This window comes from Capsicum annuum, chromosome 6, assembly GCF_002878395.1.
Source record: "Capsicum annuum cultivar UCD-10X-F1 chromosome 6, UCD10Xv1.1, whole genome shotgun sequence".
Taxonomy (NCBI): Eukaryota; Viridiplantae; Streptophyta; class Magnoliopsida; order Solanales; family Solanaceae; genus Capsicum; species Capsicum annuum.
The window spans coordinates 184,173,619-184,199,915 of NC_061116.1; the positions used below are offsets into that span (position 1 = coordinate 184,173,619).

Below are 26,297 nucleotides of genomic sequence, written 5' to 3' on the forward strand. Positions count from 1 at the left end.
TATATATATATATATATATATATGTATATATCTTCTATAGACGTATATATTTAACATATACATGTGTATATGTCTTATAAATTAGTATATAACTATATATAGTGTGTGTGTATTGTAGTGTATATATATATATTAGTATATTTTATTTAAAGTAGTACATATATATTGAATGGTGTGTATATATGTGTATATATCTTCTATAGACGTATATATTTAACATATAAATGTGTATATCTTTTATAAATTAGTGTATAACTATATATATATATATATATATTAAAAGCGTGAAGGCTCTTGTAAAAGTGATTTTAAATTTTTACCCTTCATTAAAAGACTCTTCTTTAGACAAAACAGTCTTTTCACTATATTTTTTTATTTATTCTTTAATTATTTTTTATTTTTATTATACTAACTTGACTTCCTAAAATATATGGACTTAATATTTTTCTTTCTATTAGACTTCCTAAAATATATAGGATTCCTAAAATATATAGTAAGAGAATTAATTAATATTTTTCCTTTTTTACTGATCAACTAAAAAAATACTCTTAAAATAAGATTTTATTAAAAAAATACTTTTTAAAATATTGAGATCTACATTAAAGTAGAAAACAAAGAACCTTTTTTTTGACGTAAATCTATGCGGAATTTTGTACCAATTAAAATTCCTACCAAAAGAAACAAAACTCCTTGTTTTTCTTTCTCCGGGTAATTAAGGCTAAATTCTTTTATTTATTATTTTCAAGTGCTTCTTTCTCCTTTTTGTACTTTTGCTATAATTTTCTTCTGAATTAGTTATGTATATTTAAATATTTTTACTGCCATGTCTTTTACAATATCAATAGCATCACCTGGTTAGTTTTCTCAAAAGAAAATTACGAAGCTTTAATATATGTTTCTTTTTTGCATGCCAAGCTTCTCTAGCTTGCTTTGTCTTATCTCACATAATGATTGATTACTTTAGTTGTTATATATCCTAATATTGATATTTGAGGCAGTTTGTAATTAATTCTTTTTCATATAGATGCATTAATAGGTATAAAGATTACGATTTAGGGTAGAAGGTTATACTATTTTTTATTTATAAATCGTGTTTTTTGTAGTGTAAAAAAAATTGTGATTTATTTTATATAGTTGTATTAGATAGAAGGATATGGAGCTTGCAATTAGAGTAGAAAGTTAAATTATTTTTAATTTATGAATCACATTTTTTTTAATGTCTTAACTTTGTTCCAAAGGATATTGATTTATTTATTCTCTTTTTAGATATGGAGGAAGACAATTTATATTTACAGGATAATTTAATTTTTCTGTGTAGATTTTTGTGTGTAAAGATTAAATTTAATTTTTGTATGTAAAGATTAGATTTAGTTGTAGATTTTTGTTGCAATTTACAGATGGTGGATGAATGTTGATTGATTTTTAAAAATATTTTTGGTAAAGATTAGATTGAATAAATAAATTCTCCATATTTACATACTCAAAAGATATTAAATTTAATTATTATATTCATTTTTATTAGTTAAACAAATATCCTATTTAGTGTAATATTTGAACTCATTAAAGTGAGGTACACGCGCAACGCGCGTACACCTGCATTAATTATTTATTCTCCAAATTAATTTCAAGATATAATAAAAACATCAATTAATAGAAATATTATTGTAAAATAGTTATATTAATAATTATTTTCTTAATAAACGTATCAAGTGTGACAAGTAAAAGCAAACATAGCGAGTAACTTTGAAATTAAATCATCAAACTAACACATTAGTATTGATTCAAGCATAAACAACAACAATTAGATAAGCATGAAATTTCATTAATCTTCTTTGACGTACTTGAATGGGCGAATATATATATATTGTAGTATATTTTATTTAAAGTAGTATATATATATTGAATGATGCATATATATGTGTATATATCTTGCATAGGCGTATATATTTAACGTATACATGTGTATAGGCTTTATAAATTAATATATAACTATATATATATATTGTAGTATATATATATGATAGTATATTTTATTTAAAGTAGAACATATATATTGAATGGTGCGTATATATGTGTATATATCTTCTATAGACGTATATATTTAATGTATACATATGTATATGTTTTATAAATTAGTATATAACTATATATATATATATGTATAGTGTATATATATATATATATATATATATATATATATATATATATATATATATTGTCGTATATGTTTTATTTAAAGTAGTATGTATAGTCGTATATATTGAATGTTACGTATATATGTGTATATATTTTTTAAATTCTAATGTAGTATATATTATATATATTGTGTATATATATTGTTTAACGTATTTAGAGGTCGTTTGGTAGAGTGTATAAGATAATACTGAATAGGTTGTATTAGTAATGTTGGGATTAGTAGTGTAGGGATTAGTAATACATGGACTAGTAATACTGAGATTATTTTTATGCAGTGTTTGGTTTGATGTATTGAAAACAATATGTATTGTTATATTTTAAAAAGAATATTCTATGTTTACAAAAATACTCTTTGACATATTATAACTTTCTCTATTCTTTGCAATTTTTTATTTTTTTTAAAAAAGAAGTAACAATATAACTAATTATTTACTTTGGAATTTTAAGATTCAATTATTCACTTATATATATATTTTTGTTATCTTTTATTTATTTGTTCATCATTTTTTTTGTTGTTTCCACTTTGTGATGTTCTTACATTGGAGGAAGATACGTGTAACTTTTGAACGAGACAATAGAATTATTATTGATATAAATTTATGTTCCGTAGAGTGCATGTTAAAGCTAAGTAGAAAAAAATATTTTTATTCATGATATCTTATTTACAAAATTAAAGTTTGTATGCAATCATGCAATTTATTTTCGGATAATGACCAATGATTATTTTTTAAGTTAATGGAGTAGCTTTTTTATGACTAAAATTATTTGGAGGGATATTATTATCTTGATAAATTGAAAAGAAATAACTCACATTGAATAAATTGAAAAGATTTAGAAAAAAAATTAAAGAAATTTGAGGGCATTTTTGTCTTGACATATATTTATCCATGGATTACTAATCCCACCAAGTTGGGTGTATTAGTTATACAACCTATAATACCATGTAGGGTGTATAACTAATCCATTGTAGGGTGTATAACTAATCCATGTATTAGTTATACATAGCTTCAAAATTGCTACCAAACAATGTACTAAGTAATCCCATCATTAATCCATGGATTATGAAAATAATCCATCCTACCAAACGGATCCTTAAAATATATATAGGTGGGTATATGTAGTGTATATTGAAATTATTTTTTTTTTACGATTTTGACCGAATTTTTAACCGAATTTGACCGGATTTAAGTGGGTTAGATCAGGTTAAGCTAAGTGGGCCGGTTCAGGATAGTTTTTTAAAAAATTACTGTTGGATCCAGACCCAGCCCGACCTACTTAACTAGGCCCGGAATTAGATCGGCCCACAACTCAACAAAATTTTACGGACCGATTTTGGATTGACCCGACCCAATCCACTCAACACTTTATGGGCTCTTTTAAATATTGGTGCTTCATAATTGTGAAGTACGACAAGATCTAGTTCAGACCATGTAAAACGACAAAGCAAATTCATTAAGTTTTCAACCTACATAAGACAAACTAAAGGAATATATAAGAGTTAAACGGATAAATTGTGCTGTGTTGCGGGCACAAACTCATGAATAATGGATAACTATACTTGTATATAAGTGTTGAAATTTAATCAACTGTCCTGGCAGAAGAATAACGTAAAATTCAAATCAATTTGGCCAACTTTACCACATTACCGACGGTTATCTTATATGAACATGCATATGTTTGTATGTTTTCTTTTTCTTAAAATTGGTAATAGTACTAAAGACTTGTGATATCTTCTACTATATAATATTACAAGAATATTAACTGAATATAAAAAGAAATATACCACCTGACAACTCATTTTCTCTTCACAACTTTTGTAACACTTTGATCTTTTTTCAAAAAGTTGTAACACTTTGATCTTTTTTCAAAAAAGTGCTCAAGGCAGACTCTTATGTTAATAACGTGTTATGAAATATAAAATACTCGTACTGATAAGGTATTATAAAATATAAAGTAACAATAGCAAGAATAAATAGAAAGAGGAGAGGGGATACTTTTTTATTTTTCTTGAGTGTGAGAGATCATGAGATTGAGAATACAATGAACAAAACTTTGAGAAAAATATTCCTAGTTTCTCTCTAAAAGATAGATATTTCATATCTTAATAGATATCAACTAGATCTTGATAGATCTTTTCAATATTCTTGATCTATAATGTAAATACATTTATAACACATTTTAATTTATTTGACCGTTGTTGACTTGACACACCTTTAAAAAAAATTCAATTAGAAGTGTATTTTACTAAATTAACTTTATTAAAAATACTTAAGAATTCTAAATTTTAACTTTTATTACTCTATATAGTTATTAAATTTAAGAATAGAACAAGAAAGAATATAACAAAATTTTCTTAATTTTAAAAATTGGATAAATAAATTAAAATAACTATGTTCAATATAGAGATCAACTAAAACGAAACGAAATGAGTAATATTATTTATTTTTCATATTGCTGGGCCCGTCCTAGCGAGATGACTTTCCCTTTAGTTATAAAGAAAGAAAGATAAGTACTCCATTCGATTTGTTTTTTAGTTGGACTTTTTTATAAAAATATTTATTTTAATTTAACTATTCTATTTATACAATTAAGAAAATTTTAATCTATTATTTTAATACTATTTCTATTATTGATTAATTAATTATATAAAATATATATACTGAAATTTATATTTTTTTAAAATATAATTAACAAAATTAATTTGATAAAATAAATTCAAATCATAAATATTTTGACAAGGCCGATCCAACTATATTTTAAAAAGGTGGGAGTAGTTGTTGAGTGCACTTTGCTGTGTTTCTAAGCAGAAAAGGATAAGTATCCCATCTAGGGGTATTTATGAGTCGGTTTGGATCGGTTAATGGTTAAAATTATAACCAAAATTAATTTAGTCGATTTTTAAATTTCTAAAACCAAACTAAATCACACACGAAAAAAAATCAGTTTGGTTCTTGTTGGTTTGATTTGATTTTTCGATTATTGACTAGCCTTCCAACTATCTCTAGAATAAACTCCTTTTTTTAACCCATAGAAACGAGTATCTCATTGAACAATTTCTCATGAAGTATTTGTACAGTGATGAACAAATGACACTATAAACTCTTAAAAATCATAACAAATACATTAAACAAAACCAACATTGAGATGAAAAGTACCAGCTTTGTTTGTAGACACTGAGGGCACGTTTGGCCATGGATTTTTTTTTCTTTTTTTTGGAAATTTTTTTCGGAGTTGGAAATTGTGATGTTTGACCATGAAAATTCAGAAAATAATTTCAAAAAAAAATTCTGAAAATGGAAAACAAGTTTTTGTTGTTTTCACAATTTTTCAACTACAATTCCAACTTTAAGTAGCCATTTGGCCATGAAAACCAAAATTTTCGGAGTTGGAGTTGAAATTGGAGTTGGAGTTATGTTTGGCCATGTCTTTTTTGAATTTTTTTTTTTGACTTTTGAAAAAAAACTTTTTAAAATATGATTTTATGTCCTAACTTTTATAAACTATCAAAATCACCCAACTAAAATTTACCTACTGATGAAAAAAGAACACAATTAGCCACTATTATAAAAATAATTACATATACATGACCATATTTAATGAATTTCAATTGTGACATATATAATATTTACATTAATAGTCGTTTTCTCATATTTGAAAATTTTAAATATGAATGTTATATTAACAGATCACTACTTCTTGTTTTTTAGGTAACAAATATTATCTTTCAAACAAATTTATTTTTTTAGGAATTTATATAATTTATTTCCTTCATTTTTCGTTCCTAAAAATAGAAAATGATGAGTTGTTATTAAATTTTATGGTGCCGCTAATTTATTTCTTTAATTTTCTTATACATGAAATATTTTACTGTATGTGAATAAATTATTTCTATGTACAACATGCTTTGCATATTTATAGTATATTATATCATATACCATAAATATATAAATATACTTAGTATGTTTCTTTATACTTTGTATATTTATATATGTGTGTATATGGTATATACATGGTATAAACTTTATATATAACATATTTTGTATATTTCTATTATAAATATAATACTTTATATATTTATAAGTATAAATATAATACTTTGTATATTTATGAGTATAAATATAATACTTTATATATTTATGGATATAAATATAAATTAGCAGTAAAATAATGTCTTAAATAAGAGAGAAATTTAAATAAGGAATGAAAATAATGATGAGAGAGAAAAAAAGATATATATTAATTAGGATAGCATTAAGTTTGAAATTATAATTATCTTATTCTTTAAAATTGTTATATATGTAATATTGAAAAAATAATGTTATAAGGAGAGTTTTATGTAAAAATTTAAAAGATTGGGGTTATATGTAATAATAATAAAAGTTTGAATTGGAGTTAAAATCTGTTTTCCCTTTTCAGAAAAAAAATTGCGGAATTATTTTTTGAATTTTCATGGCCAAACACCACGATTTCCAACTCCGGAATTTTTTTTCGGAAAAAAGGAAAAAAATTTCATGGCCAAACGGGCCCTTATTATTATTACATATAACCCAATCTTTTAAATTTTTACATAAAACTCTCCTTATAACATTACTTTTTCAATATTACGGACATAGCAGTTTTAAAGAATAAGATAATTATAATTTCAAACTTAATGCTATCCTAATTAATATATATCTCTTTTTCTCTCTCATCATTATTTTTAGCCCTTATTTAAGATATTATTTTACTGCTAATTTATATTTATACCCATAAATATATAAAGTATTATGTTTATAATAGAAATATACAAAATATGTTATATATAAAGTTTATACCATGTATATACCATATACACACATATATAAATATACAAAGTATTAAGAAACATACTAAGAGTATTTATATATTTATGGTATATGATATAATATACCATAAATATGCAAAACATGTGGTACATAGAAATAATTTATTCACACACAGTAAAATCTTTCATGTATAAGAAAATTAAAGAAATAAATTAGTGGCACCCTAAAATTTAATAACAACTCATCATTTTCTATTTTTTAGGAACGAAAAATGAAGGAAATAAATTAAATAAATTCCTAAAAAATAAATTTGTTTGAAAGATAATATTTGTTACCTAAAAAACAGGAAGTAGTGATCTGTTAATATAATATTCATATTTAAAATTTTCAAATATGAGAAAACGGCTATTAATATAAATATTATATATGTCATAATTGAAATTCATTAAATATGACCATTTATATATAATTATTTTTATAATAGTGGCTAATTGTGTTATTTTTCTATTAGTAGGTAAATTTTAGTTGGGTGATTTTGATAGTTTATAAAAGTTATGGCATAAAATCCTATTTAAAAACGTTTTTTCAAAAATCATTTTTTTTCAAAAAAGACATGGCCAAACACAACGCCAACTCCAATTTCAACTCCAACTCCGAAAAGTTTTAGTTTTCATGATCAAACGACTACTAAGATTATCCAACAACATACAAATACATACATGTACATTGTAAAATAGAGTTTTGTATTTTGCTACAGTGTACTGCAAGAAGAGACAAAATTGAGCAAACTTGAGTGTTTACTTTATAGATTAGCTAGGTGAGTTAATCATATTGGGAAACAGTTGAATAAACAAGGAGACATAAAACTATTATTTGAACCAGGCATCATAATAACTCATATTGTAAAAACTGAAGTAGAAAAAGTGAGGTAGGAATCATAGGGTTAACTTATTAATAATAGTAGGTAGAGTTGGGCTTGAGTTTGTGGCTTTGAGCAATTGAGCTAAATAATTGGTTGAGCTAGACATAAATTAAAATTTAATTTTAGATTAAATTTAATAAAATATTTATATTTTATTTATAAATAATTATAATATATATATATATATATAAAAAATTTATCGGTTCGATTTGATTATTTTCATATTTTTCATTTTTTAAAGTAAAATCATAACCAAATCAAATAAAATAGGTTTTTAAAAATTTAAAACCAAACTTAACTAAGATATTTCTAATCGGTTTGGTTGATTTGCAGTTGGTTTGGTTAAACCCCTAGTTTCTCTTGATTCCCATCAATTCCCAAGCCACCTCATTCGAAGAAGCAATGGAGCTAACAGCAGCTGAGCTGAAGGCGTACGACGGCACAGATCCATCAAAGCCAATATACGTAGCAATCAAAGGGCGCATCTTCGATGTGAGCACTGGCAATTCCTTCTATGGTCCTGGTGGCGCTTACTCTATGTTCGCTGGTAAAGATGCTAGCAGAGCACTTGCAAAGATGAGCAAGAATGAGGAAGATGTTACACCATGTTGTGATGGTCTCTCCGACAAAGAGATGGGTGTTCTCAATGATTGGGAGAAGAAATTTGAAGCTAAGTACCCAATTGTTGGAACTGTCGTTTAGGGATCTGGGTGTTTTGAGGCAATTATGAATAAATATTGGGTGTATTGTGTATTTTTTTATGGGTTTGTTTGTGTAAGGACTAAAAATTAACTTGTTACGAATAAATCTTGGTTTATGTATGTTAGTGGTACGAACTGCTTACGCTTTACCCACCCAGACCTCTGTGTATGGGAATACATTGTGTTTGTTGATGTTGTTATTACCAATGTATATTTTTGTTACAGTTTATCTACTACTATTTGTTGTAGTTTTGTGCGATTTCACTGGGCATGTTGTTGTTTTGATTTTGTGTTTACAAGACAAATTAGGTTTGGTGTAGACTTCAAATACCAAGGAGCAACAAATTACCGATAGAGCCAAGGTGCATATTCAGTTTGAATTTGATATAACAATATGTTTCATGGAATTGCGTGAATTTAAGAGTTTATATTTTTCTTTAACCTTAAGAGGTAGTCGTATGGACTACATTCAAGCACTAGGTTAGTTAGATATTTTTCTATTACGTATAAATGTTGTACTACACTCCGTTTTTCATTTTGGGCTTCACAATACATAAATGAGAATTCTTTTTCTCTCAGTTTGATTCTCTCTGTCACAGAGCTTGGTAGCTTCTAGAATCCACCATTAATGGTGAATTCCGAGCTCCTCATCATAGTTTAGCTTGACCTTAACAGATGGTTATTATGTAACATTCTTATTCTTTGGGTAGTCGATTTTGTGCATACCTACTATCCTTTGTGAGTATTTGGTTTCAGCTATTATTATGCTGGTCTCATTTAGGATATTGGACCAGTCTGATTCTGTTCTTATCTTTTTGGTCCATTTCTTCTTTGTCCAAAGCCAAAATATTAAAACCTTGATACACCAAGGCGTCTAACAAAATGTCTAAAACAACTGAGCATTCATGAACTAGATTTATAGCTTTATGTAGTATATGCTCTTTAAATAATAGTGTCAAGTTAGAATTAATTAACCAAGTTGGTTTAGAGAACATTTTCCAAGCAAACTTATAAAGAGTAGACTTTTATCCGATACAAGTATTGTTACTTGTATCTTTGCAGAGTATCAAAAAAAGGAATCGATATGAGAATTCATATTCCACGATGAAGCTACAGTCCAAAAATATAAATTGTCGCATTTAGAGATACCGAACCCTTTAATCGGATTATTGCACATATATAAACATGATATGAGATTTTTATAAGCATGTCATAGGAGTAATATATATAAACATAAACCCAAGGGTGTGACCTAGTGGTTCAATGAAGTTGGGTTGAGCACCATGAGGTCTTAGGTTCAATTCCCAATAGGCACAAACACTAGGTGATTTCTTCCCATTTGTTCTAGCCTTGGTGGACAGAGTTACCTTACTTGGTACCTGTTGCTGGTGGGAGGTGGCACGTATCTCGTGGAATTAGTCGAGGTGCACGCAAGCCGATCTAGACACTACAGTTATTAAAAAAAAGTAACATATATAAACATGTCATAATCTGTTCACTAGGTTCCATTGCATCTCTAACTGATTATCCAACAGTAATATCTGACGGATTTACTGACTGTTGAATGCCTGGCCAACACAAGCCCATACAGGTTCAGTTTGGTCGTTTGATTTCATAAAACAACTGTCGGTATCTTTTTCCTCAGGCATGGCGCACTCTATAATAGTGTCAACACGATAATCCTTTAGACGCTTTTAGTTAAATTGTGTGAACTGCTTCATCTGAAAGTTTAAACTGTAATTAGAGAGGAAGACACTATTTTATTTGATTCTTTCTTAACATTTTCCTCCTGAAAAAATTTCCTCAACTCCATCTAATTATATGAACTTAAAATGCAAATCCTCTCAAAGATTAAAAGGAAAAAGAAGTTCGTTAACAAAAGCAACAAAACATCTACAACACAAGTGCCCAAAATTGTGACAGTTGCTTTTCAGAAGCTTAAGCACACTCATAATATGAATTTAGTTGGTAGAACTTGTCTAGTTTTTGGCAGCTATAGTCTTACTTTTACATTTTTGTTCTAAATCAGTTGTTACATTTGCAATGTTCTTGATTTAGTGCCTGGTACAGTTATACTATGCTGCTTGGACTCTCCAAAAATGTTGTTGGACCTGTGTTGGATCCTTTAAAAATGCATTACTTTTGAAGGATCCGACGCATACCCAAATGGCATTTTTGTAGAGTCCGAGCAACATGACAGTTATACATGTGAATATAAGGTAGAAATGCATTAACTGTACCATCTTCAAACTAAGTGCATTTAGTAGGTGCACTTTTCTAACTAAGTGTATTTAGTAGGTGCACTTTTCTGGTCAATTTATCCCTCTTTTTTTGGTTAACCAGAAAGTTACAAGTTACATGTAAGTTTGTTAATTTATAATCAGTGGAATAGTTTACAAGCTCTATTATCGAGGTCCGTACTGGATAAAAGCTTTGTTTTGAATTTATTTTAAATGATGAAAAGATAGTTTTCCCTTTGAATTTTTCTATTATTTTTGGTTAGTTTAGTATCTTGAGGTCATGGACCTCTTAGGATGATGTACGATTTTTACCTTCCAGATATTCCGCAATATCTATTGTACTATTGATATTTGTTTTTTTTTTCTATGAAGCTACAACAACTTTCTCTTTTTCGAAGAGTGAAGGCTTTCACTATCAAGCACCGGATTAAGCTGGTACTCATAGCAAATGATGAATTAAGTGTGTTGAGTGATGTGCTTGAAAATGCAAATACTTCATATGTTTTTTCTTGATTATATAATTGTGGTATTTATAGTCTTCAAGTACAGCTGAGCTACTTAACACTAGAGATGTACAATGCAGTAGTGCATTTTTTGCGCTCATCGTACATAGAAATGTCATATTATGCAATGCAAACCCTTGATACATATATGTACATGGAAGTATTCTGGTGACGCCTGTCTTGTCTATTTTGATTTCAATATGATTTGATTATGTTGATTTGCTAAATATCAGAATTATGAAGATTACTGTTTCTTCTCATGAGAATTCTTTCCTTTGTCTCTTTTTCGTGCTCCTCAATATTTCTCTTTTGGTGTTTTTTTCTATGTGACAGTTTGATTTTTGAGTTCTTGCCTTCATTTTGGTACTCTTATCGGTGAACTCTTGACTTCTTTTTCTTTTGGCCTTCATCTTGGTCTATTTATTGATTTCGTCTATGCATGATCTTGTGGCTGAGTCACTGACCTGTTCTTTGTGAATATCGTGTATAACATGAGTGTCGTGTCATTTTAAAAAATGCCACTTAATTTGGATCTTGTTCGCACCGTTGAGGAGTAAAGTCTCAGTTTTACATACCTTGAAGTTCTTATGGCGTTCACTTAAGTTCATTCAGTTTTTATAGTTAGGAAATTCGTATTTGGTATTGAAAGTCTTTACATCACTTTAATTATGAAAAAAGTACAATTAACAGGTTATAACATTTAACAAGCTACGTAAAGAAAGAAGAACGGGGAAAGAATATACAATTTGGAAAAAGAGGGGCGTTCAGCCTCTTGACCGTAAGAAAAGGGGTTTAGCAAGAAAATTAGCTCACACCTATCTTTGATGAAAGAAGCCACAAGTTTTAGGTAGAAAGAACAGCCAGAGAGTTACTTCTGTTGAACTCTTTTCTTTTGAGACTTTGCATCAGACGTGAATGATCTCAATATGAATCTTTGTATTTGTCAACCTTCTGATGAAGGAATATATATTGCTCATATAATTTGCTCATATCTTCTGAAACTACAAGGAGAGATGCCTTGGTGTATGCTTTTTGCAGGTGATGTAGTTTTGATTGATGAGATGCGGGAGTGTGTGAATGATAAATTAGAGGTGTGGAGACAAACTCTTGAGTCTAAAGGGTTCAGGTTGAGTAGGAGCAAGACAGAGTATTTGGAATGCAAGTTTAATGACGTGAGGCTGGAGAATGAGGTGGTAGTGAAGTTGGAATCACAGGTGGTATGTAAGAAGGTACCGCCCAAGCTTAAAGGCAAATTCTACAGGGTGACAGTCCATCCGGCCATGTTGTATGGAGCGGAGTGTTGGCCAGTTAAGAACTCCCACATTCAAAAAATGAAGGTGGCGGAAATGCGGATGTTGCGTTGGATGTGTGGGCTGACTAGGGGGATAGAGTTCGGAATGAGACTATCAGGGAGAAGGTTGGTGTGACTCCAGTGGAGAATAAGATGCGGGAAGTCCGATTGAGATTGTTCGGACACGTGATGAGGAGGGGCATAGATGCCCCGGTTCGTAGGTGTGAGAGACTAGCTTTGGATAGTTTTAGGCGGGGTAGGGGTAGGCCGAAGAAGTACTGGGGAGAGGTGATTAGGCGGGACATGGAGCAGTTACAGTTCACTGAGGACATGACCCTAGATAGGAAGATCTGGAGGACGCGAATTAGGGCAGAAGGCTAGGGTCAGTTTGGGTCGCTAGTGTAGGGAATTACTTGGTGGGGGTATTATTCTTGTTATGATACCTTGTTTTATGCTTTATTACGAATCTGTTTACTTTTCTTTGTTTTCTATTACTTGTGGGTGTCGTATTTATGTTATGCCATCTTGTTCATGCTTTACTATGTATTTGTGTAGTATTCCGTATCTCGAGCCGGGGGTCTATCGGAAACAACCTTTCTACTTCTTTAGAGGTAGAGGTATGGACTACGTACATCTTACCCTCCCCAGACCTCACTATGTGGGAATACACTGGGTTTGTTGTTGTTGTTATCTTCTGAAACTACAGACATATTTTTTAAAATGGACCTTTGCAGTTTCCTTGTATCTTCTGAAAATTTCCCAGTATATGAAATGCACTATTTGGTTTTCTCAGGTTCGAAATTCTGCTCAAAAGGAGAACCATAGTGTTACTACGTTGTACTTCACTCTGCCAAGTCTCAGGCTTTGGTGATGTCAACCCCGTGATGATGCTGTTCAGGCAGAACATGAGTAGTATTGCTCTGAGCAGGTACATTAAGGTTGTGTCTATCTATAGTTTTCTGCAAAATGCCACAGGTTTCATTATTTTCTTTGCCATCCTGATACTTTTTTGCTTATCTCCAACTATGGTGATTCCCCACACTATATTCCGATGAATAAGAGAATATTAATCCACGGGATAATACCAACACAGTTAATAGTTCTGTATAGGGAGGCTGCTACAGAGCTAGTTGCTCTTACCTTAAAGGAAAAAAGAGGTATTGCAAGTGTATCTGCAAGCAATTTATATATTTATTTTTTAAATTCTCTCCAAAGCTATACTTTTGAACTTTTATCTTCTGAGAAAAAACATGTGGAGTACCAAGTGTGGTTTGTATCCATTCTTATCCGGTCTCTCGTGCATTTGTCAGGCAACAACAACAACAATAACAACAACATATCCAGTATATTCCCATCAAGTGGGATCTGGGAAGGGTAAGTGTGCGCAGTCCATATCACCACTACCTCAGATGGGAGATAGAGAAGATAGAGAGGCTGTTTCCGATAGACCCTCGACTCAAAATAAAACAATCTAGACAAGGAATAGTAAAAGGACAAGATACAATAGAAATCAACATATCCAATAATACCATATACAAGATACACCAAGTAATGCAACAAACGATACAACATCCTAAGGTCATACTAACCTTCTACGCTAATCCGTCTCCTCCACAACTTCCTATCTAGGGTCATGTCGTCGGTAAGTTTCATGTCTAATCACCTCCCTCCAATTTTTTTCGGTCTACCTCTACCTCACTTGAATCCATCCCTAGCCAACCTCTCGCACCTCCGCACTGGGGCATCCGTGCCCCTCCTCATCACATGGCCGAACCATCTCAACCTCGCTTCCCTCATCTTGGCTTCCACCAAAGCCACTCTAACCTTATCTTGAATAACCTCATTTCTAATCCTATCTATCATAGTATATCCACACATCCACCGAAATATTCTCATCTCCGCCACCTTCATCTTCTGGATATGGGCCTTCTTAACAGGCCAACAGTCCGCCCCATAAAACAAAGTCGGTCTAACCATCACTCTGTAGAACTTGCCTTTAAATTTGTAGCATTTCATTTCTAAACAGATTATCGAGAATATAAAAGATTGCGGAATAGTTACTGCACGCTAGAGCAATAACAGAAGTGTCATTCAGGAAGTATGACAATGATACTTATTTGTAAGTTTTTAATTTTTAGAAGGTTCCTAAAAGGTCAAATGAAGCTGATTTATCGGTAAATCTAGAGCATTGACATGGCAAATAACTATCATAACCAGCAAAATCATTCTCTCTAGCTCTTACTGATTGATCATCACCACCACGAATTCATTTTTAGCCTACATCAAGTCATTCTAAAAAAACAAAGCACACAAATGACTGCTTCGATGACCGAGAACAACTTAAACAAATACCTAATATTCACTAAACCAACAGTGTGCTATGTTTGAACCTACAGTTTTTGAAGTTACCCATAGAAATTGAGCCTAATCAAAGTTCAAGCATGATGGTGATAGTATATTGCATACTAAGCTAGAGCTACTAACATAATAGTATTCCTACTCCCAAGCTTCAATCAATTTCTACCTTTTCTCTGGTTAAGTTACATGATGTTGAATATATTCAACCTTTCTTAAGCACTAACACTGAATAATAGAAATAGTGCAATAGATGTGCACATGCAAGCAAATAGAATATGTCAAACCATAAATGTCAGCACGTACACATACCGGTACTATCCATTACTTTTTGAATACTATCAATTAGAAGTGAAAAAAGTTGTACGTTTTGAATTCCTGCTAAGAAGTGAATCTGTTGTAGGTCCTATTAAAAAAGCATCCCAAATAATTAATTCAGTTATTTCAGACATATAATCAAATACCTTCATTTTGTGCACATGAGTATTAAATTACCAAGTACGTTAGGTAGAAATGCAAGGTAAGACTACGTACAACAGACCCTTGTGGTCCGGTCCTACTACATATCCTACATATAGAGGGAGCTTTAAGCACTGGGCTGTCCTTTTTACTCGTGAGTTGGAAAATAGCAAAAACAGAGGAAAAGAATTTACTTTCTAGAGTTACTTGCTAAAGAACTAAGAAAAACACATAAGGCAAATCATTATTCAAAATAAACTATCAAACTTGAAAATTCATCTTTATAACCAGATTCGGACTCAGTTAAATGAACATCACTTGTTACTATTAACAAAGAGAAAAAGAACAGAACATGACTTGAAAGTCAATCATAGCATTTGTGATCAATATTGTAACTTTGAAGAGAAAAAATAATCTAAATAGGTTTAATTACCGGGAAATACCCAACATTGAAAGACAAAAGAAGAAAAAGAAGTATTGAAGAAAGTTGAAAACTCACCAAACAAAGGATGCCACTTGAAGAAAGTTACTGAGTTCAAAAAGAAAAAGAAAAAGAAAAAGAAATGAAGCACGGAAGAGTAGCCAAGAAGAGATCTATCTAAGAAAATATCCATTACCAACAAATTGGTGCTAATCATCAACAATGATCATCTCATGGATATTTTCTATTATTACAAACTTGCTGAATTTGAGATTACTTGTGAAATTGAGGAATTTTACCGATAAGAAGTCGAAGTACTTTGTACATGGTAGTTCAAATGATGTACACATGCAAGCAAATAGAATATGTCAAACCATAAATTGATTAATGGGTTATTATAGGTGGAATAATCATAAAATTTAATTTTTATGAGGTGAAAAAGTAGCTTTAGAAGTTCTTATGGCACCATATATCTACTAGGGATTTGTAAGCCATGTATATATATATATATTTTGGTAACTATCTGTTAATATTACCATTGCAACATCAATCAATTACAACCAAAGAGCCTCTAGAGTGTAATCACCTTCATATGATCCACATATCTAGACCTCAAAAATAACCAAAATAGACAACATTTAACTACAAAGTTTCCCGACCAAAGTCTGACATCTCCCAGCTCTTCTGGTGTGTTGCAACATGTATAATCTCTCCCTTATTTCCTTTTGTATCTGTACCAGCTTAATGTCCACCTGAACATTTTGTTGTTGAAATATTCTGCTATTTCTAGCATGTCATGTATAGTAAAGTGATGCTCCCCAAACAGCAGCTACAATTTCCTTTTTGAATTGGCTCCATCTCCTTGTTTTGATCCATTTAAGAGTAGTTGTAGTACTGCCACATATAATTGTAATCCCTAACCATTGACTCAACTTATTCCTCAGTTGTGTTATCCATTCACAAGTAGAAAATAAATGCAAATGTGTCTCTTCCTTGTCATCATCACATAAACAACATTTGGTGTCATCCATCGAAATATTCAGCTTTCTGAGTCTCATTTTTGTAAGCAGTCTTTCTCTTTCTTGATAGGCTAGCCAGACTATTACCCGTTGTTTAGGTAGCATGAGTGAACTCCACATTAAGTAAGCAACTTGTACCCTTTGTCGATTTCCCAGTAGAGCATTATAACTCGATGATGCTGAGTAAATACCAATTGTTGTCAGGATGTACCTATTCCCTCGATACCAATGCACCATCTGATCCTTCAAAGAATTTAGTTTTTTCCAATACCAGCTGTCACCAGGAGGTGCATGATCCCAAATGGTTTCTCCATCCTTCATATATATATATACCATTGATCCATTTAACCCACAATAAGTCTGCCTTCCTTGCTAATTGCCAGAGCAATTTTCCAACTGCAGCTATGTTCCAATCACTACAGCTTTTGAGGTTCAGCCCACCATATCGGGACACAAATCTTAGTCCACGCTACCAGTGCTATCTTTTTCTTTCCTTCAGTTGCTCTCTACAAGAAATCTTTGCATAATCTATCTACCTCCTTCAGTATACTCTGCGGCTAAGTTGCTCGGACTCTCCAAAAATGTTGCCGCACCCGTGTCGGATCCTTCAGAAATACACTATTTTTGAAGGATCCGACACGCACCCGTAGACATTTTTGAAGAGTCCGAGCAACTTAGCTCTGCGGTAATATGAATATAGCACTCCAATAGTTGTATATAGAAAACAAGACTGCCATTATAACTTGCAATCTACCTGCATATGATAGGTGCTTGGCATAAGACACCTTGATCCTATTTGTTATTTTATCCACCAATTGTTGACAATCCATCCTAGTCCACTTCTTTGATGTAAGTAGAAGCCCCAAATATTTAATAGGCAACTCACCCATCGTGAAACTTGTTGCTGACAAAATACTTTGCTGGACAGTTACATTTGCACCAGCTATAAAGATAACAGATTTGTCAAGGTTTGCAACTAAACCAGTCGCACTATTAAAGTGATTCAGAGCCTCTATTACTCTAGTAACAGATCTCAAATTGCCTTTACAAAAGATCATAAGGTCATCCGCAAAAATCAAATGTGTGAGCCTTGATACTTTGCACATGGGGTGAAATTGGAAATCAGGTAACGTGCTCATTTTATTGAGTACTCTAGACAAATACTCCATCAAGATCACAAATAAGAGGGGAGACATAGGGTCACCTTGTCTAAGGCCCTTTTTTCCTTCAAAGAAACCATGCCCCTCTCCATTAACCTTCACAGAAAACCTTGTAGTAGTAACACTTGTCATAACCAATTTGGTAAAAGATTCAGGAAAACCAAACCCTCTTAAAGCTTCTTCAATAAACTCCCACCTAATTATATCGTATGCCTTTCTAAGATCAATTTTCATAAGGCATCTAGCTGAAGTTTTCCTATTGTAGTGCCTGTGCAGATCATGACACATAAGTACATTATGAATCAGTGACCTCCCTTCGACAAAAACTGCTTGATTTTCAGCTATCAGACTTGGCAATATTCTTTTCAACCACATACATAACATCTTTGAGATACACTTGTAAATGATATTACAGCAAGAGATTGGCCTAAACTGGCTTGAATATTCTGGTATTTATATTTTTGGTATCAGTGAAATAAGGGTGGAGTTCACCTGTTTTATCAATTTACCATTTTCCAAAAATTGTAAAACAGCTTGTGTTAAATCTTCTCTTATAATGCTCCATGCTGCTCTAAAGAATCCACTCCCAAACCCATCTGGTCCAGGACTTTTATTCACATTCATTTTGAATAAAACTTTACGGCTGAACCAACTCTAGTTGTTGATCTATTGTAAGGTGATAACCATTCTGTAAGATGCTACCACATGCTTTCACCCTATTCCTCTCTCTAGTTCCCAGCATTTCTTCATAATACTCGACAAGAACTTGTGCTATAGCCACTCTTTCCGTCTGCACCACTCCAGTTTTGTCTTTAATGTGAGTGATAACCTGTTGTAGTCTTTTATGTTTGATCACAGCGTAAAAGTACCTCGTATTATCATCACCCAATCTAATCCAAGTAACCTTACTTCTTTGTTGTAAAAATATTTCAGGTAGATACGATGTTCGCCTAAACTTCTGACTCTGCAGTTTCTCCTGAGCCTGTAAACTCAAGTCCATAGGATTGTTGTGCAGCAATTTTTGTATATTGGCTAACGCCACTCGGTCCTCTTCAGCCTCAACCAAGATGTTCCTGAAGTGTTCCTTATTCAAATGCTTCAATTTCTTCTTCAACAACTCAAGTCTCTTCACCAGTTGCAGCATTTTACATCCCTCTATTTGAGCCTGCCATCCCTGTTGCACAACCTGCAAGAACTGAGGATGTTTAGCCCATACATTGCAATACTTAAACGCCTTTCCAGGAAAGTTGCTATTATCACTGACATATTATCCAGCCATGCCTTATTTATAAAAGCCCAATCAATTTTTGAGAATACTCTATTTCCACCATGTTTGTCATTCCATGTATATCTACTTCCTCCACACGGTAGTTCCAATAGTTCGCATTCATCAATGCAATTTTGAAAATCCATCACCTCATTTAATTGCACTGGATTTACTGTCCTCAGCATGAAGCACAGAATTAAAGTCCCCTAGCAGTATCCAAGGTGATGTGATTCGATTACGCATACCCTCCAATTGAGTCCATAACTCTCTTCTTTCTTCCTTGGTATTAAACCCATACACAATTGTTAAGTAAAACTTATCTTGAACAATTTTATCCTCCACTTCACAAGTAACACTTTGAGAATCTCCCGAAATCCACTTTAGCTGAAAATAATCATGTCTCCAGAATATCAATACTCGACCATTGTGATGATACTCCAAATTTGCCAAATACTTCCATCCTCCAAACATATGACTAGCAATCACATCTATTTTATTCGCCTTCACTTTGGTTTCTAACCAGGCTACTAAACCAACATTCTCCCTTTGAAAAAGGAGCATTACCTCCTTTTGCTTGTTAGGGGCATTCAAGCCCCTAACATTCCAGCATAGTATATTATCCACTGATTGGAGGGGCCACAACACTGCCACCCCCATGTTGAACAGGACTTCTTTTCGCATCTTTACTTGTTGCTCCCTCACTAAGCACATTAAAAGGATTTAGCAGTCTATGAGGTTGCGGTTCTTTTCTTGTTGACGATCTACTAGTATTTGCTGGAGCGGTCCATCCTGTTATTGTGTCATCTTGCGACACCTGTTTCCCTGCATTTCTTCCTGCTTTCTTCACCAAGGCCTCCTTCTTATGTTCATTTACCCCATCAACTTTTACCACTTCTTTCGTTGGTGCCATTTGCTGGTCAATCATGTCCCTGTTAACAACAGGCTTTTTCACATTTTCAACTTGCGACTTCTTCTTCCTGCAATCTGCCTCATTATGGCCATAGTTCTGACAAAACTTGCACAGTATGGGCTTCCAATCATATTGGACTTTCTGCTCTACAAGAACACCTTTTTCATTTTTGAAGTGCACCACATCAGGAAGAATGGCTCCTACATCAACCTCAATGAGCAGCCTTGCAAAGTGCAAGCCTATCTTCTTCTTAGTATTGCTATCCGCCATTAATGGTTTTCCTATTAGGCTCCCAATCTTACTTAATCCTTTAGGTCCCCAGTATTTAAATTCTAATCCTGGCAATTTTACCCAAATTGGCACAATATACAACTCATCTTTTGTAAACTCCATGTCCTCATGCCAAGCCTTGACTATGAGTGGCTTATTATCGAAATGGTATATTCCTTCACGTAAAACTTCATTCATGCCTGTCTGATTGTCAAATTTTACTAATGTTATGCCATTTTTCAACATTGAGACCTTATTCACTCCATGCTTACTCCATTTTCTCTGTATGTAGCTATTCAAAACTGAAAAGGGTGGATGTGCACCAAGTACATAGCATACAATAGTGTTCTTCCAATACTCCAATTCGGTCGATATATCATCAACATCAATTTCACATACCTTATCTTCCCCAGCTTTGAGTGGAGAGACAAATTCGAGCTTAAACCCTGCATTTGACACTTTAGAAATGTCAAAATTATCCCAAATTGAAGTCTTCCGCTCTGTTTCTTCCTCCTTTTCCACTTCATCTGCCCAGGAACTTCTCCTAACATCCGTTAGTCTGAACATTCACTGTTCCATTAGATTCCTGCAATTCAATTGCCTTCTGCGGGGCTCCCAGTACTTCATCAAGGTCCAATTGCGATGGCAGTTCATCTTCACTATGTTCCGCAATTGCTTCGTCGTCACTTAAATTCTTCATGCTTGCTGGCTCCCCCTGTGTGCAATTGCCTTGAGATCCCTTCTTCCTTAGTTGTTTTGCATTTTCCTGAGTTTCGATTGCCTTCCGACATAGGGTTCGAGCTCTCCTCCCCATGGGTGCGCACGTTAAGCTAACACGCGCGCTGTGAGAGAATCGAATCTTTTCTCTTTTAGTATATTTTTGTTGGTTGAACCCAACTTATAAAGAGAGCCTTTAGGGCAGCTCTTTTGGTATTTCAAAAGCTTACAGTTTCAGACTCGATTCACCTCATCATTGCAGCGAGCACCATTTTGGTATACAATGTGAGCGCATATCCTAAATATAGATCAGGTTTGTCTTTTTACTTGCAATTAATGTTCTTTTCTTGGTTAGTATCCAAGTCTTCCTTCTGCCTTATACGAACCTATTTACTGATTTATGTTGGACACGTATCACCATTAAGTGGAGTTGTTAAAATAATTACTAATGAAATCCGCAGTCCCCAACTCCTTATTCATTGTTGAAGTCTCGATTGATTTTGTTTTGCAGTTCCCATATTTTTCGAAGTTGCTTATGAGCAGTGATACCATCCATAAAGCTGACAATGGATACTTCTGAGCATTGACACGGCATCTAAAAAACAAAGCACACAAATGACTACTTCGATGACCAAGAGCAACTTAAACAAAGACCTGATATTCACTAAATTAACAACTTTTCTCATATCAGAAATTCAGAATAGATAAGATTGTGTTTTGTTAAAGTTCAAGTCAATGCAGCCTTCACATTGTATTGTATGACCCAGCCAACTTTTGAATATTTGGTACACCTTTCACCCCAAAAAAATAAAAATCTCCTTTTTGAGTATTTTGACGCCTATCAGACAAATCTTATACTTATCCCAAAAATTTGTGATCTTTTAGGTTTCATACGACGTAACTCTTCTATGTATATTGCTAACACTAATGCTCTAACTGAGGATCTCAATAGAACTCTATGCAACTTGTTGAGAAAGGTTGTCTCCAAGTCCGAACGAGATTGACATGAACAAATGGAAGAAACATTATTGGCGTATAGGACAACTCCATGCAAGCGTCGAATTTTCACCGAGTCCGCCATGGATTTGTCCTTATAAGATTGATATTTCATCGTTATGGATATTTGCCATCGTAGATTTGATTTTTCGCTGTTATGGATTTGTCCTTTAGAAGGTTTGATATTTCATCATGGATATTGGCCATTATGCAGTTGTTCCTCAAAGGATCGATATTCCGTTGTTATGAATATTTGCTGTTATGAATTTGTCCTTAAAAAGGATTGATATTTCATGTTACGAATTTCAACTTAAAAGGATCTCTCCGGCGTCATTTGCACCTTTGAAACGACTTCTGTACCAACTTTGCAAGCGGCTAATGTATACGGTTTATCAACTCGAATCGATTTAGTTAATTTTTTTGATTTTATTGTAGTAGAATCGAAATGAAATTAAATCCTATCATTTTATAATTTAAAATTCGAAATCAAATCAAGTTAAACAAATCAAATTATCAATTTTCTTAATTGAATTGATTCGATTTTCGATTTGATTTTTCATCAAATGTGAAAACACCCCTATTTATGACATAACAAAGAAATCGAACTAGTCAAGTTGTGTATTATTTTTCCCGATGGAATCGTGTACGTAAATGGTCTTTACGCATGCTTAATTAATATAATTTTATTGTCACGTGCATTTGTTAAGCAAACCCCTTGTCGCTCCGTCTTTTTCTTTTAAATTTTTTTATACCCAGCTTGTATTTTATATTTTTCTTTAAAATTTATTAATTAAATATCTATTTAGTTAAATGATTTTTTGATGACATTTAGAAAATCTAAATTTAACCAGATAATTGTTTAACTCTGTACTCATAATAATTGGGATCCAAATATTCAAATTGGCTAGGTCATACAATCTAATGTGAAGGCTGCATTGAGCTACATTTGACAAAACACAATTTGGTCCATTCTTATACATATGAGAAAAGTCATTCCAACTGTTTTAGTATCTGTTGTTTTCTCTATAAATAGTTTAAGATGAGATTACAACATCCTCAAATTAAAGCAGCAAATTAAAAGAAACATACATACAATGGCCTTTTGCAAAGTTGGTATCCTTTCCCTCCTCCTAGTGTCTGGTAAGGTTTTTTTCTACATATAGTAAATCTCTTTATAATGATATTGTTTGTCTGAATATCTCTTGAGTGTCATGACAAAATATTATTATAAAGAACACATAATAATAATGTAATACGAAAAATTGATTTCAAACAAAATTATGCCCAAAACCAACTGACTTTTGGACGGGCCAAACAATTGATTCGGATAAGTTGGTTTTAGCAATCCCTTTTTTTAAAAAAAATAAAAATTGGTAAGTTTTTTTTGACGGCAAAATACAATAAATAGAAAAAGTGACTGACACAATTGTTTACTATTTAAAATATCATAAAATTATTTTTCAAAAAATCGATCGAGTCAGTTGATCTTATGGTCAAATCTTCTATCAACTTATTTTAAAACACCGATCAAAATTACCAACCAACACAGTTGGTAATTTTTTTTTTTTTTTTAAAATCGGCTTTTTGGGCCTTTTTCAATCAGCATTGATTTTGCTGCACATCAAGCTTTCAGGCCGAAAAACTATAATGCTACATGCATGTTTGCTAATTTTGTGTTTGATTTGGGTTTTTTTGTTAGGTATATTTTTGCTAGGAATTGAGGTGGAATTTGGAAATGCACAGAAAATGTGTATCCAAGTTTGTGACCCTGAAGTGGCTTCTATGACTTGTCCCTCTTCTGGAGATGAGAAAATTAATGATGTATGCGTCAACTGTTGCACAGCAGCTGTAGGCTGTAAACTCTTCCGCTCTGATGGATCGTTAATTTGCACCGGAACTCTTGAATAAATATATCGCATCCTTGTCAAAATATAACAATTAAAGTCTTTATTATTCGTATTTGTGTGTAATAAGGCCTGAGTTATTACTCTGGTAGTTTCTAATAATATTAGTCTCTTTATACGTGCGTAACACATGTATTTCATATCATTTGTTAGACTGATTATATATACTCAAAATAGTTAATTCTCATATATTTGAAAATTAATTGATTTAGTTATTTATTGCAATTTTCGTACTAGTGTGCAATAAGATCTTTCACTTTGTTGGTAAGAGATTGATTCTACACTTGTTTGATTACTTGATCTTTTACCTTGTTGGTCAAAGATTGATTCCTTACCTTGTAAGTGAGACAAAGATGAACTACCAAGAACATCCCCTCTTCATTTTACCTTATCCTAGCCACATGAATTTATACATATCCATGAATCAATGCAACCTTCACTCATGGATCAACGTTAAATTAAGGTTAAACACATCGCTAGTCCCCTAAATTTGACATTAATTTTTATTTTGTCAACTCAACTGATCGTTGTTCATTTTAAACACCTGAATTAATATTTCGTTGTGTCATTTGGACACTTTTTGCTGATATGACACATTGTGTATGCTGCAGTTAATTTCGAGTGTGTGAGCAACTGCTTTTTTTGTAATTTTTTTTCCCTCCTTCTTCCATCTACTCCACCTTCTATATATCACCACCACCATCCACTAAACCACCACCAATAATTTTAGAGAACTTATAAAAATATAAAAGAGAAAAATAAAAAACCATCACACACTAATTTTGAAGAACTTTATGAAAATATGAAAGAACCCAATTTGAAAATTAAAAGATAATGGGTAGAAGAATTCTATTATCCCCGTCGAAATCACGCTGAAAAAAATATCCTTCCAAACTCTTCTCCTTTCTAAATCTTTCTCTTAAACCCTCCATGATTATTAGATAAAATCTTTACAACAATAAAAGACGATTTAGGAAGAAAATTAAATTAATCAAGATGGTGATAACAAAATTTGTTGCACAACAATAATAATCTTCGATTCCCCTCCAAAATTATCACACCACAACCAAATTCACTATCACTATTAAATTCATCACCACCCCACTTTAGTATTATCACCAAAATTCATGATGTCACCATCGATTTCATCGTCCATAACTTGAGTCAATATAAACTTTTTAGAAGTAAGAATATTTATTTTAAAATTAAAAGAAAGTTAAACCTACAACAAAGGCATCAAAATTCAATGAAATCCAAAGAAAAAAAAAAGAAGAAGTAAGACGGTGGGGGTGGGGTAGCGTCGCCGAAAAAGTGGGAAGAAAGGATGGAGGGGTGCGTAGTTGTGGTGGGTTTGAAAAATATGCATATTTATTATTATTATTATTATTATTATTATTTGCTGAAAAATTATTATTTTTTCTTATAATATATATAATTTTATTTTATTATTTCACAATCAATTGCCACATATCCTTTTTTAATTAATTCATTATGTCATGTCATCCATTAATATATTACACTCTCTTGGGACTTTGAGCAAAAAGTGACAAAAGAGTTTCAAAATGAGGTGTAGGTGACTCAAGTCTCAATAATTGAGTAAGAAAGTTGGGTAAGTTTGAGAATAACCCACAAGTTTTTAAATTTACACTTTGATTCAAATGTTACCTAATATAACAGGAAACGGAGGAAAAAAAGATGCGTTTCTCTCTTCTCATCCATTGTTGTTTTCTCTCTCTTAGCCATTTTTGTTGTTCAGTGTTGCTGCTGCTTTATTCATCATCTTCTGCTTCATTATCATCATCTTCTACTTCATTATCATCTTCATCTTCTTTTTGTTGATCATTATTTTTGTTGTTGTTACCGCTACTGCTGCTATTTGACCAATTTCTTAGGTCAAATTTTGTTTCGTACATCACTTTCCACTTTGACATTACTTCATAGGAGACTTTGGTAAGTCAAATTATGATTTTAAGTTGAATTTGTCATCTTGGTAATTGCTATTGTGTTGTTTTTTCAATAATAGATAGCACGCGAACATGAATGTGACATAAGAGTCATCTGTTTAAACAGATCAATCATCTGTTGCGACAGATGAGCCATCTGTTCTAACGGAAGATTCATATATAGGATTCATGTTTATGGTTCTATAGTGCCGTAACATGAATCGAACAGATGGGTCATC

The 26,297-nt window shown here is 32.2% G+C and overlaps 2 protein-coding genes and 1 long non-coding RNA gene across 3 annotated transcripts; all 3 read left to right on the forward strand.

The window, feature by feature from the left end:
* Positions 1-8,129: 8,129 nt before the first annotated feature.
* Positions 8,130-8,723, forward strand: LOC107839460 (probable steroid-binding protein 3). Its single transcript, XM_016682960.2, has one exon. The coding sequence runs from the start codon at positions 8,305-8,307 to the stop codon at positions 8,602-8,604; it is 300 nt and encodes a 99-aa protein (XP_016538446.1). The 5' UTR covers positions 8,130-8,304; the 3' UTR covers positions 8,605-8,723.
* Positions 8,724-13,236: 4,513 nt separating this feature from the next.
* LOC107839461 lies at positions 13,237-22,044 on the forward strand. The gene is made up of 2 exons (XR_001665082.2): positions 13,237-13,565; positions 21,727-22,044. It is a non-coding gene; the product is annotated as an uncharacterized LOC107839461 (long non-coding RNA).
* Positions 22,045-23,243: 1,199 nt separating this feature from the next.
* On the forward strand, positions 23,244-24,330 carry LOC107879783 (proteinase inhibitor type-2-like). The gene is made up of 2 exons (XM_016726734.2): positions 23,244-23,351; positions 23,911-24,330. The coding sequence occupies exons 1-2, from the start codon at positions 23,306-23,308 to the stop codon at positions 24,117-24,119; spliced, it is 255 nt and encodes an 84-aa protein (XP_016582220.1). The 5' UTR covers positions 23,244-23,305; the 3' UTR covers positions 24,120-24,330.
* Positions 24,331-26,297: the final 1,967 nt, after the last annotated feature.